The sequence below is a fragment of the Trachemys scripta genome, chromosome 8 (genome assembly GCF_013100865.1).
Source record: "Trachemys scripta elegans isolate TJP31775 chromosome 8, CAS_Tse_1.0, whole genome shotgun sequence".
Taxonomy (NCBI): Eukaryota; Metazoa; Chordata; order Testudines; family Emydidae; genus Trachemys; species Trachemys scripta.
In genome coordinates this window covers 43,459,459-43,473,307 of record NC_048305.1, presented here as the reverse complement: position 1 = coordinate 43,473,307, position 13,849 = coordinate 43,459,459, and the positions used below count along the sequence as shown (strand labels likewise).

Genomic DNA, 13,849 nt, shown 5'->3' with positions numbered 1-13,849 from the left:
TTTTTACCCACGAAAGCTTATGCCCAAATAAATCTGTTAGTCTTTAAGGTGCCACCGGACTCCTCGTTGTGTTTGTGGATACAGACTAACACGGCTACCCCTCTGATATTTGACATAATATTTAGATCTAATACACTTACTCTATTTTACAATCCAGTTGTACTTGAGAGAAGAGCACAACAGTCGTATTCTGCTAGCTCCCTCCAATGGAGACTTTGCCTGAGGGTAAGGATAGATGACTGGGCCATGTGTATGTGGCCTGGAGTTGTGGCCCTGTATTGCCATCTGTACCATCCCTTTTCAGAGTAGAACACTTCCATTGTGGTATTACAGATGGAACACACTCACACTCACACCCCAGATAAAGAGTTAAGCACTAGGAACTTGGGACAATGAAAGAAGCTGGTGTGATGGGGAAATGTTGACAGGAACCTATCCTTTTCTTTCTCTCTCCACTGTGGGCACCACTGGCACAGTAGTTGCCTGCTTCTTTACTGCTATGTGTGGCTGTCATTATGAGGATAGATACTGGATAGGCACACTTTCCCTTTACTGCTGATAAGGCAGCTGCTTTGAGGGGAATCTGCTTGTCTCCTTCCTTTTGTAAGGTACTCCTTGATTATACAATGAAAACTCAGCCCCCTGGAAGTGGGGGCAAGGTGGCTGTTCTCTATGAGAAGTCTGGCAACCAATGAAAATTGTGCTGCCCACTCCCTAGTTTGAGTCAAAATTGTATATCTGTCTGATCTCTTGTGTATCACTGGCCACTAACACTACCCTGCACTGCACACTGAACCCAACACTTTGATCTAATTTCAGCCACCACAGCAGGCTAGACTTTATGTGCCACAATCAGAGAATAGGAGGCACCAAGGTGCACCAGTGCCTGAGGTCCCCACAGTGTTAGGGAAATGATTGTGAGATATAGCCAGATAATCCTGGCAAGTGACCTGCAGCCATGTGTTGCATGGCAAGGTGAAGAAACCCCAAGATCACTGCAAACCCTTGGGTCTAGCCCTTGATCTTAAAATCTCCAATGTGTGTACTTCTGCTTGATTTACAAACTGCAGACCTTTTGTTTACTAGATAAATGGTGTGATAACCCTATGCTACAAACTTATTTTGGGAAGGTCTCGAATGGAGTTTGTATATGTTTTGGAAACAATGCATGTTTCCATTCCTTTGATAGATAACGTGCATAGGATAGGCATAGCATCTCCTTTTTAAACAAAATCTCTTCACAGTTTCTGAAATGATGCAGCTGGTCAGGAGAGTGAGTGAATAAGATGTTGTACCAGTTCAGGTACATTCTGGTTGGGTATGAGCTAACAAGGAGGACAAGCCCAGAATGCTTAAGAAATCTTTCTTTGAACACACACATTCCTGTTGAACTAAAAGAGGATGCAATGAGTGTCCTTTATGAGAAGTTGTCTGACTGTGGTTTTGGAAACGGATTGGTTGAATTCACAGAAGACTCTTTGGTTGACTCATGATGGCAACAGTTGATTTTCAATGGATATTTCTGTATCAGAAAGGGAATACATGACAGCCGCTAATGCCAAGAAGTGAATTTCATTCCTGTTCATTAACAGACCTGTAGGTGCTAGGGGTTGAATTGCCAGACTCCCAGTTAAAATGGTGTGAACATTTCTTTTATTTTTTGTTTTTCACTTTAACTTTCTCTTTTGTGTTTAAGAAACGATTGAAAGCAGCGGAAGCAGAAAGCAAGCTAAAACAAGTGTATATACCCAACTAGTAAGTATCTTTCCTTATTGATGAATTTCCCATTTCATTATGGATGTTTTATATAGTAGCATTCTCCTTTGCCTGGCAGTATGATGCACTGATTTTATTTGTAAAACTGAAATAGAGCAGCCATCAAATGTCCATGTCAGAAGAATTAACAAACTGGATTATTAAATAGGTGATTAAGGAGGAGTTCTGGTTTAGAAGAATAAATTAGCAATCAGTCTAACTTGGATATATGTTCATCACCTGGAACCTGTACCCAATAAGTCTGCCATCTGTTGAGTCCAATGGAAGGCATTGTATTGTAACAGACTGACCAGAAAATGACCATCTCTAGCTATTTTTTACAGCCTACTGGCCAGTGGATTGAATGAACGTGTAAATGATATGTCTGGCCTTTTAAGTGTCTGAGTTGTGTGTTTCTTACCAAACACATTGGGCAAAATGATGGCTAAGAGCCAGGGGAATGCATGGAGCAGGTGCTGCAGAGGAAAGCTTAATGCCTCTTGTGCTCTGGTTGGAGCTGGCTAGGAGTGCGCATCCATTGCTCTTCCTAGTGCAATCATACTGCTGCTTGCACATCCATGGAAGGCAAGGCCATGCTCCTGTCTTGCCAGACCACTTGGCCAAGGGATGCTTTAGACCAGGGGTCTCAAACTCAAATGACCATGAGGGCCACATGAGGACTAGTACCTTGGCCCGAGGGCCGCATTACTGACACCTCCCCGGCCTGCCACCCTTGGCCCCGCCCCCACTCCACCCCTTCCATGAGGCCCCGCCTCTTCCCACCCCTGCCCTGCCCCCATTCCAACCCCTTCCCCAAAATCCCCACCCCAACTCTGCCCCCTCCCTGCCCCCAGGGGGTGCAGGGGTGGCAGGGGGCTCAGGGCAGGGGGTTGGGGTGCAAGAGGGGTGCAGCAGGGGGATCAGGGCAGTGGGTTGGGTGCAAGAGGAGTGTGGGGTGCGGCAGGGGGCTCAGGGCAGTGGGTTGGGGTGCAAGAGGAGTGTGGGGTGCAGCATGGGGGTTCAGGGCAGGGGGTCGGGGTGCAGGGTGCAGCAAGGGGTTCGGCTGCAGGAGGGGTTCAGGGGGCAGGATCTGGCCAGCGCGTACTGGGGGCAGGGCAGGCTCCCTGCCTGTCTGTCCTGCCCCCGCAAGAGGCTGGAACATGGGGAAGGGGGGGCGGAGGGGCTGTGCGTTTCTGTTGCTTGAGGCACCGCCTCCAGCAGCTCCCCGTTCCCGGCCAGTTGGAGCTGCTGGGGGCACTGCCTAAAGTAACAGCCACACACAGCCCCTCCGCGCCTCCCCCTCCCCCCCACGTTCCAGCCTCTTCCTGGAGCTGGGCAGGCAGGCATGGAGCCTGCCCTGCTCCCGGTGCTTGGCTGCTCTGGTAAACACTGGGGGGGTGAGGGGGGGGGCTGCGAGGTGCTCGCGGGTCACAGAAAATCACCCGTGGGCCGCCTGCTGCCTGCTTTAGACAGTGTTGGTAGACTTCCCCCTTGGACTCCCAAGGCTAAGGTTGCCTCGTGCATGGGTGCACTGTGGGTGGAGGGGCTCTTTGTGTTCTCTTCACCCCAATATAGCACACTGACACGGGGTTGGAAATAACTTGGCTCTTAAAATTTTTGAGCCTTTTTAAAAAATACACAATCTTTCATAGTCTTATTTTTCACATAAAATATGGATTGGTGATTTTGTTAGATCAGGAGTGTAATGGACAAAAAGGGGTAGCTAGTAGTTGCTGAATAATAATAGGTCTCTTCCTCCTCTAGATTTTGTTGGCTGGGAGATGACTCCTAGAAATGGTGTTTCCTAGTGCTTTGTTTAATTTATTTCTTAAAATCCAATGCAGTGGGTCTTCTGCCACTTCCCTTTGGAGTCTGTTCCACAGCATAGTATAAATTACTCTTAGGAAGCTGCTTTTGGATGAGGAACTCAAATTTTCCCTTTCTTAATTTCTTCCCTGTACTCCCAGACATACTCCCATGTGTGCTACCCTAAATAATTCCTCTCCCTCTTACCCTTCAAATACTTAAGAACTCTTTTTTCATGTGTCCTTTCAGCCATAGCTAAATCAAAATTTATATATTGCGCTTGCAAGTTGATCCCCAAATCCCTGATCATTTTTGTTGCTTTCTTCTGAATTCCTTGCAACATGGCAATATCAATCTGGTAACAATGTCCAAAATAGAATGTAATATTCAGAATTAAGTTGAATAGAATTTTTCTCCCATTATTATTCAGTGGTAATATCCTTTATGGAAGCTGATACTATTCACGGTGACACTGGATATCAAATTAGACATAAATGCATAATATGATAAGACAGCAAAACAAATGCCATTTTGGATTGTAGATACAAAGGATATTAACAGAAAAGACAAATTATTCCCCCTCTCAGTTGCTTTGGACACATAATAAATGAAATTGTTCGTAGTTTTCTGTATGGGTTGGTTAGTTTTCTCTATTTTTGTGAACGGTTTGCCTTTTTCCCAGCCTCAAACGTACATGTGAAAGTAATCTGTTATTTGCAATGACACTGATGTCATACCGTGCAGGATACATCTGTAGGTTCCTTACTTGTATGTTCTTATTCTTCTGATGTGCTAAGAATTTTACATACCATGAGCCTCATTCCTTAAAATCTGATTCTCTTGGTCAGGACTGTAACCTCAGTCTGCAGTTGGTGGGACTTCACACTTTGAAGCCTGCCATCACAGTTCTGCTTGCCCAAGTGGGGAGAAGCCCTGTTCTGCCCCATGGTGCTTTGATGCATTGTGGAAGATGGTGGAGCTCATTGGGTAGTCAAAGCAGGCTGAAAAATTTCCAACAGAATGCTTATCTGTTGGAAAATGCTGCTTAGATGGAAGAAATGTTCCATGCAAATTGTGTCTTCCCACAGAAATGTGGCAGGTAAACTGGTGAGAGCTGTTTCCTGCCAGCCTGGGCTCCCCTGGCGCCTGGGCAGTCTGACTCCCAGGGAACTGGGCAGCACAGAGAATTGAGCAGCCTGGAGAAAGCCAAAAAAATTCTTCCAGTTCTCCTGAAATGGAACTTTTCAGAATGTTTCCTCCTGCGAAAGACTTCAGATTTTTGACTCTTTATCCCAATTTGTGGTGATGAATTTTCTCCCACAATCAAAATTTTCCATGAAATTTTACAGCCAGGTCTACTAGTCAGCTAATCTGGGAAAGGCTTTCACACCCTATTCCCTACTCCGCTTGTTACCCTCAGCACAAGCACTCATGCAGCGTTCTGGTGAAGGGACAGATGATGGGTGGAAGAGTCCAGTCTGCAAAGCGGGGACCTTCAGCTCTGCTTCGCAGATGCCTTTCACCCTCTCCCCTTGACACAATACTAAGGGATGCGTGCACAGGTGACTTGAATGGTAATGTACTGTAATTTACATGGTAAGTCTTTAAGCAAGTGTAACATACACTGTCCTCCACTTCTGACCTTCTCAGCATGTATCAGGGAAAGCTGCAGTCCTGTGCACAGCCCTCTTGTCTCCCCCAAGTGCTATTACTGCCTGCCTGTCAAATTTCAGATCAAGACATGGCACTGAGACAACTCATGACATTGATGGATTATGTCTTCCTAGCCATGGGTAGTGGTCATGTGCTTGTTCTGATGGATTTTTACTACATTTGGACACTGGTTCATTAGGTTATGGTAGGTGTGGGAGGAGTTGAATGGCTCCACTCATGCTGTAGTGATACACATACTACAAGTACCTAAATGCATAGAAACAGGACCTGGTGTGGCGTTGGCTGGTTAAACTACTGGGCCCATTTCTGTTTGAAGATTTAACAATAATGATCCATGTTTGTCATCTTAGGAATAAACGATTGACACTTGCTCCAATGCTGACACAAGACCCACCTAGCAGCAAGTAAAGCTGGTCAGTGTTTGCCCTAGAATTTCACTGCAAAGAGTGATTTAGAAAGCCCTTAAGGAATGTGTGCACTGCAAACAACAACAAAACCCTGCAGCAGTGAGTCTCAGAGCCCTGGTCAACTGACCTGGGCTCATGCTTTAGGGCTAAAAACAGTGTAGATCTTCCTGTTTGGGCTGGAGCCTGAAGTCTGAGACCTACCCTTCACCCACCTCCCCCCTTGCTGGGTTTCAGAACCTGGGCTTTGGCCTGAGCAGGAACATCTGCAGTGCTACTTTTTAGCCCTGGAGTGCAAGCCCGAGTCAGTTGATCTGGGCTCTGGGACAGTTGATCTGCCCGGGTTTTGTTTGCTTGCTTGTTTCCACTGAGTGCATGGTACCCTAAGTTAATTCAGAACACTTTTCTCTTGGTCTCTGGGCGCTTCAGCTGATGGAACCCTAGTTTCCTCTTGTGCTGATAGTGGGAAAGGCACTTGAGAGATGGTAGGAAGAGAAAATAGTGCCAAAGCTGTGGTGTGGTGTTAACTATTTGTGGTTCTTATATGGCCCCCATTACCAAAGTAATAGGCAGAGGTGCCTCTTAAGGCATGTCTACGCTGGCAAAGTTATAGTGCCAGCAGTTACAGCGCTACTCAGAGAGCGCAAAAGGAAAACCCCTATTGTGTGTTCACACTTGCAGCGCTGTTCGGAGCGGTGCGCTCTGGGCAGCTATCCCACAGAGCACCTCTTTCTCTTTTGCTGCTAAGACTTGTGGGAAGGCGGAAGGGATCGCAGGCCATCCTGGGTCCTGACCCAATGCCCTATGAAGCATTGCTTCACATCCTGGCAATCCCTGTGCTTCCATCCGCATTTGACGCCATCTTTCAACGGTTAGTGTACTGCGTGCCCTGCCCTGCCTCTTTCTGGCTGCAGGAATGGATCCCGAGCTGTTGACAAGAATGCTGTTTGCACTAACCAACATGTCATGAGAGGCAGTGGGATTATTCCTTAAACTACAAAGTCAAGAGGAGTGCGACATTGATCTCGCCACACATAGTAGCTACGACATGAGATTTCTTGTGGCATTCATGGAGGTTCTGACCACTGTGGAACGCCCCTTTTGGGCTCAGGAAACAAGCACTGAGTGCTGGGATCACATCGTGATGCACGTCTGGGATGACAAGCAGTGGGTGCAGAACTTTTGCATGAGGAAAGCCACATTCATGGGACTGTGTGATGAGCGCGCACCAGCCCTGCGGCACAAGGACATGAGAATGAGAGCTGCTCTGCCATTGGAGAAGTGCATAGCAATTTGCACTGTGGAAGCTGGCTACTAAGTGTGCAGGGCCATTAATCGCATCCTGCTCAGAAAGGCCATGATTCTGGGCAACGTGCGTGAGATTGTGGATGGCTTTGCACAAATGGGCTTCCCTAATTGCTATGGGGTGATAGCACGCATATTCCAATTCTGGCACCAGACCACCTAGCCACAGAGTACACTAATCACAAGGGGTATTTTTCAATGGTTCTTCAGGCGCTTGTGAATCACTGTGGGCGTTTCACAGACCTTAACGCAGGCTGGCCCGGAAAGGTGCATGACTCACGCATCTTTTGGAACATTGGCTTGTTCAAGAAGCTGTAAGCAGGGACTTTCTTCCCGGACCAGAAGATCACCCTAGGGGAAGTTGAAATGCCCATTGTGATCCTGGGAGACCCCGCCTACCCCTTAATGCCGTGGTTCATGAAGCCATACATGGGGCAACTTGACAGCAGCAAGGAGCAGTTCAACAACAGGCTGAGCAAGTGCAGAATGACTGTGGAGTGTGCATTCAGCTGTTTAAAAGCCCGCTGGTGATACCTGTATGGGAATCTGGACAGAGCCAATGATGATTTTCCTATGCTTATAGCCGCATGTTGTGCGCTCCATAATATTTGTGAAGGGAAGGGTGAAAGCTTCACTCAGGGCTGGACCGCAGAGGCTTAGCACCTGGAGGCTGAGTTTGAACAGCTGGAGACTAGGGCTATTAGAGGGGCCCAGCATGCGGCCATAAGGATCAGGGATGCTTTGAGGCAGCAATTTGAAGCTGAAAGCCAGAATATTTGTTGCTATCCTCGGGATTGCAGTGCTTGTAATGCTAAGAGATGATTGGTGCACATGATGCAAGAAGGGGCCTTAACATAGCTGTATGTATGTTGCTTTGCAGTGCTCTTTTTGCTTTCACTTAATAAAATAAAGATTGCTTTTAAACAAACACAATTCTTTTATTGAAAGACAACAATCAGAGGAGAGAGTCAAACGAAAAAAATCAGCAGCAGTGACAGGGGAATGGGGGAAATGGAAGGTCTCAAGAGGAGGAGGGGTCCCAGGATGGCTACAAATTTGTGTATGTCCAGGGATCATACCCAACCTTCTCCTTTGGAGTATGATGCGGTGGGTGCTGTACTTCAGCAGGGCCAAACTGCAGATGGATGGGTGTTGAGTGCAGTGGGTATTGGGAGTCCAAAATGCTGGACTCTGAGGAGGGAGGAGTGGAATGATGCGGGTAAAGAGTGGAGTCAGGAGGTTGATAAGTGTGTGTTGGCTGTATGTGTGTGTCTGGCAGGGGGGCGGAGTGCATGGGAAAGAGTTTTGCGACAGAGGCTGCAGAAGAGGGCGGACGCGGAGCTGCTTGGTTTGAAGAGCTAGTATCACCTGGAGCATGTCCGCTTGGCACTCCATAACTGTTAAGAGCCACTCAGTGGCTTCTTTCTGGTGTGCTGCGTTCCCCTTTCGTTCCCTCTTCTTGCTGTCCCGCCACTCCTTCAATTCCTTTTTCTTGGTGGCAGAGTGCATTATAACCTCATGCATAAAGTCCTCCTTAGTTCTTCTTGGCTGCTTTTGAATTCTTTGCAACCGTTCTGCGCCGATAAGGGAGGCTGGCCTCCCAAGGTCATCTCTGAGAAGTTTAAATGCAACATTTTACAGAAGCAGTATTGTTTGTAACACAAACAACACTGTTTCAGTGCTTTAAAACACAGCCAGTACTCTCACACCTGTCACTAACTGGGTGACCCCAGGCAAGCACACACAAGCCACAAGACCCCCCAAATGGTGAGTAGCTGCAGGGGCAGGGTAAATCACTGTTCCTGGACCCTCCTATACACTGGGCACATGGCTCTTGGGCACTTGGGGAGAGCCAGCACTGTAGGGGGAGCCTGATAATCATTCCTGTCCCCACACTTTCCACAGGAGGTGATCATTATGGAAGATATTTTGCTGCTGAGGGTGAGTAGAGAATCAAGGGGAGGGTCTTCTCCAAGCCTGCGGCTTGGGCCCTGGCCCCTATGCTGCTAGCCTGTGTGCAGCTATGGTTCCCCCCTGCCCGTGACGGCACAGTGGCATGGGAAAGTTAATTAATGGGGCAAGAAACAAAGCAGCTCTGCCAAGGAACCTGCGGGAGCAGATTGCCCAGCGTCGCCACGAGAGTTTCCAGGAGATCTTCTGAGGGAGATTCCCGTGAAGTGAGGGAGTGTATCAACAGCCTGTTCTACCGCTCAAACTAGGCATGAGGTGGGAGACAAGCCTGCTGTCTGCAACCTTCCTGCCCCCAACAACTCACTTCAGCAATTCCCAAAATCACATCCACTTACCAGGGGCCTCCTCTCCTGTCTCCGGTTCGCCAATATCTGACTGCTGTGACTGGCTAGGCTCCTCCAGGGTAGAAAAGAGCTCCCAACTGCATGGATCTCTGGCCTCCAAGTCATCCTCTGCCTCTGGTTCCCCCTCTTCATCCAAGATTGGCTCCTCCTGCTACTCTCAACTGGCAATGAAGCCAACGAAGTATCCACAGGGGACTTCGCAGTGGAGGTCGGGTCACCATCGAGTATCGCGTCCAGCTGTTTGTAGAACCGGCAGCTCGTGAGTGTAGCACCGGAGCGGCGGTTTGCCTCCTTCTCTAATTTTTTTCCCTGAGTGCTCCAGCCAGCAAGAATTTGAAGAACAGCTAACCAAAGTCTAAATAATATGGGTGAACTAGAGTACCTCGTATTACATGAGGATATTGATATAGTAATAGCAAAAAATGTTTTAAGTACATCAGAAGCAGGAAGCCTGCTAAACAACCAGTGGGGCCACTGGACGATCAAGTTGCTAAAGGAGCACTCAAAGATAAGGCCATTGCGAAGAAACTAAATGAATTCTTTGCATCAGTTTTCACAGCTGAGGATATGAGGGAGATTCCCAACCTGAGCCATTCTTTTTAGGTGGCAAATCTGAGGAACTGTCCCAGATTGAGGTGTCATTAGAGGAGGTTTTGGAACAAATTTATAAACTCAACAGTAATAAGTCACCAGGACTAGCTGGTATTCGCCCAAGAGTTCTGAAGGAACTCAAATGTGAAATTGCAGAACTACTAAACTCTAGTCTGTAACCTATCATTTAAATCCGTTTCTGTACTAAATGACTGGGGGATAGCTAATGTGAAACCAATTTTTAAAAAGGGCTCTGGAGGAGATCCCTGCAATTACAGGCCTGACTTGAGTACCAGGCAAACTGGTTGAAACTATAGTAAAGAACAAAATTGTCAGACACATAGATGAACATAATTTGTTGGGGAAGAGTCAACATGGTTTTTGTAAAGGGAAATCATGCCTCACCAACCTACTAGAATTCTTTGAGGGGGCAAAGCATGTGGACAAGGGGGATCCAGTGGTTATGTGTACTTAGATTTTCAGAAAGCCTTTGACAAGGTCCCTCACCAAAGGCTCTTAAGCAAAGTAAGCTGTCATGGGATCAAGAGGGAAGGTCCTCTCATGGATCGGTAACTGGTTAAAAGATGGGAAACAAAGGGTAGGAATAAAGGGTCAGTTTTCAGACTGGAGAGTGGTAAATAGTGGAGTCCCCTAGCGGACTGTAGTGGGCCTAGTCCTATTCAACATATTCATAAATAATCTGGAAAAAGGAGTAAATAGTGAGGTGGCAAAATTTGCAGATGATGCAAAACTACTCAAGATGGTTAAGTCCCAAGCAGACTGCAAAGAGATATTAAAGGATCTCTCAAAACTGGGTGACTGGGCAATAAAGTGGCAGATGAAATTCAACATTGATAAATGCAAAGTAATGCACATTGGAAAACATAATCCCAACTATACATGTAAAATGATGGGGTCTAAATTAGCTGTTAGCACTCAAGAAAGAGATCTTGGAGCTATAGTTCTCTGAAAACATCCACTCAATGTGCAGCAGCAGTCAAAAAAGCAAACAGAATGTTGGGAATCGTTAAGAAAGGGATAGATAATAAGACAGAAAATATCATATTGCCTCTATATAAATCCATGGTACGCCCACAGCTTGAATACTGCATGCAGATGTGGCCGCCTCATCTTCAAAAAAGATGTATTAGAATTGGAAAAGGTTCAGAAAAGGGTGACAAAAATGATTCGGGTTATCCATGTGAGGAGCAATTAATAAGACTGGGAATTTTCAGCTGGGAAAAGAAACAACTAAAGGGGGATATGATAGAGATCTATAAAATCATGACTGGTGTGGAGAAAGTAAATAAGGAAGTGTTATTTACTCCTTCTCATAACACACGAACTAGGGATCACCAAATAAAATTAACAGGCAGCAGGAAGTACAAAATACAAAAGGAAGTATTTTTTCACACAGTGCACAGTCAACCTGTGGAACTCCTGCCACATGATGTTTTGAAGGACAAGACCTTAATAGGGTTCAAAAAAGAACTAGATAAATTCATGGAGGATAGGTCCATCAATGGCTATTAGGCAGGATGGGCAGGGATGGTGTCCCTAGCCTCTGTTTGCCAGAAGCCTTCTCCACATTCTATGGCTGCTGACTTTAGGCAGTCTCAGGGCCTCCTTAGAATGGAAGCAGACACCTTGCAGATCCCTCTGGAGGAGGCCAAAGAGCCACAACACAAGCTGCTAGGTATTTTGCAGTCTGCAACACCCTCCAGAGTGATGCTACCTATTAATGAGGCTCTTCTGGATCTGGCGAAAACTATCTGGCACCTGCCGCTATTCCATCAAGGTGCAAAAGGATTGATAAGTACGATGTGCCCCTTAAGGATTCTGACTTTTTATTTTCCCATCCCCTCCTAACTTCCTAGTAGTGGATGTGGTGAATGAAAGGGGTAGACAGCATTTTTCAAGATCTACCCCTTATGACAAGGATGAAAGGTGGCTGGATCTCTTTGGACAAAAGTCTTGGCAGGGTTGCAGAAGTTCTGGATCGCAAGATACCATACCAAGTATGGTCAACATACAACTTTTACTAATTATAATATCTGCAGGGAGCAGTTCCAGTCTGTCGTTGCCGAGGGTCAGCTGTTGGTCAGAACAGCTCTCTGAGAGTCTCTAGTTGCTGTAGATAGTGCTGCCACATCCATCTCCATTGCAGTAGTTATGCATAGGGTATCATGGTTCCAACTTTTGGAATTCAGACTGTCCACAGTACCGAGAATATTCTCCAAGACATTAGCTGTAGTTGCGGCCCACCTCTGCAAACACGGGATTATACTTTTCCCCTACCTAGACGACTGCCTTATCAAAGGCGGCACATACGACAAGACATTAAAGGCAACGCGTTTTATCATCTCCCTCTTTCACAGTCTAGGCCTGCAAAATAAACTTCCAAAAATCCACCTTGATACCCACACAGCAGATAGAGTTCATTGGAGCTCACCTGGACTCAATTCGAACCAGAGCGTTGCTCCCACACAACAGATTCCTCGCTATTACGCATCTCATACACACGCTCTCTGTTCGCTCCAGAATATGGGCACGAACCTGCCTACAGCTTCTTGACCACATGGCAGCCACCACCTTTGTGGTCAAATATGCCAGACTGCACATGAAATGTCTTCAGGGTTGGCTCAACTCCAATTACAAACCCAGCAGACACAGCTTCTGCATGACACTAACTCTTCCAGCAAACGTATTGGCCTTCCTACAATGGTGGACAAAACCAGAGAACCTGCTCTCCCAGGATAACGGTTGGCTTCCCCATCTGCAGCTTCAGAAACTCCAATTGATGGCGTGGTTCCTTCATGGTTTCAAACCCACGGATTAGCTTGTTCAGAGCCAGTCCAATACGTTGTCCTGCACAGTAGAAGGAGACTCTACTTGTAAGACTTACCTGCAAAAGTGGTTCTCCATATGGTGCTTCCACAAATGCTTGACACCCCAGACCCTGACCCTCCCTGACATCTTAGACTACCTTTTAAAACTAAAGCAGGACGGGCTCTCAGTCAGCTCTGTTAGAGTACACTTTGCGGCTCTCACCACCTTCCATGATCCGCTGAACAGATATTCACTTTTTGCCCACCCCACCATAACACGCTTCCTCATGGGCCTTCAAATCCCTACCCTGAGATTCACCCACCAGCAGCCTCCTGGAATCTCAACCTAGTTCTCCGAGGCCTCCCTTAAAGCCCCTGGCTACCTCATCCATGCTCCACATGTCTATGAAAGTAGTTTTCTTGGTTGCCATAATGTCAGTGAGAGGGGTCGGTGAAATAAGCACCCTGATGGCCTACCCTCCCTACACGATTTTCTCTAAAGACAAGGTAACAATGTGACCCCACCCCAAATTCCTCCCCAAGGTGGTGTCTACTTTCCACCTTAATCAGCCAATATACTTACCTGCATTCTATCCCAAACCTCACAAGACTCCACAGGAAGTGGCATTACGTACCCTGGACGTAGGGTATTTTATAGGGACGGTCCCGATATTTGGGGCTTTTTCTTATATAGGCTCCTGTTACCCCACCACCACCCCACCATCCTCTGTTCCGATTTTTCACACTTGCTGTCTGGTCACCCTACCTCGATGTCAGACGAGCAATTGCTTTTTATCTAGACAGAACTAAGGCATTCCGTAAATCCCTTAAGCTATTTGTGTCCACTACCAAGAGATCAAAGGGTGCTGCTATTTCTAAGCAATGACTCTCCAAGTGGATCTCTGACTGCATCAGATCCTGCTACCAGACTCAGAATGCTCAACCATCCAAGGGCATCAGAACTCACTCTACTTGAGTGATATCAACATCCGTTGCATTCCTCCACAACGTACCTATTACCAGTATATGCAAGGCGGTCATGTTGGACTAGATGACCTGGGGGTTGGACTAGATGACCTCCTGAGGTCCCTTCCAACCCTGATATTCTATGATTCTATGACATCTGACCACACATTTGCCAAACATTATGCTACCACACAGGATACCACAG

At 46.8% G+C, this 13,849-nt stretch overlaps 1 protein-coding gene across 6 annotated transcripts in view; it reads left to right on the top strand.

The window, feature by feature from the left end:
- Window positions 1-13,849, top strand: part of MTA1 (metastasis associated 1) — a 131,554-nt gene that overhangs the window by 79,749 nt on the left and 37,956 nt on the right. For all 6 annotated transcript variants that reach the window (XM_034778072.1, XM_034778073.1, XM_034778077.1 and 3 more), the window contains one exon: window positions 1,697-1,755. In XM_034778072.1, the coding sequence (XP_034633963.1) occupies window positions 1,697-1,755 (59 nt within the window). The remainder of the gene's footprint in view (window positions 1-1,696; window positions 1,756-13,849) is intronic.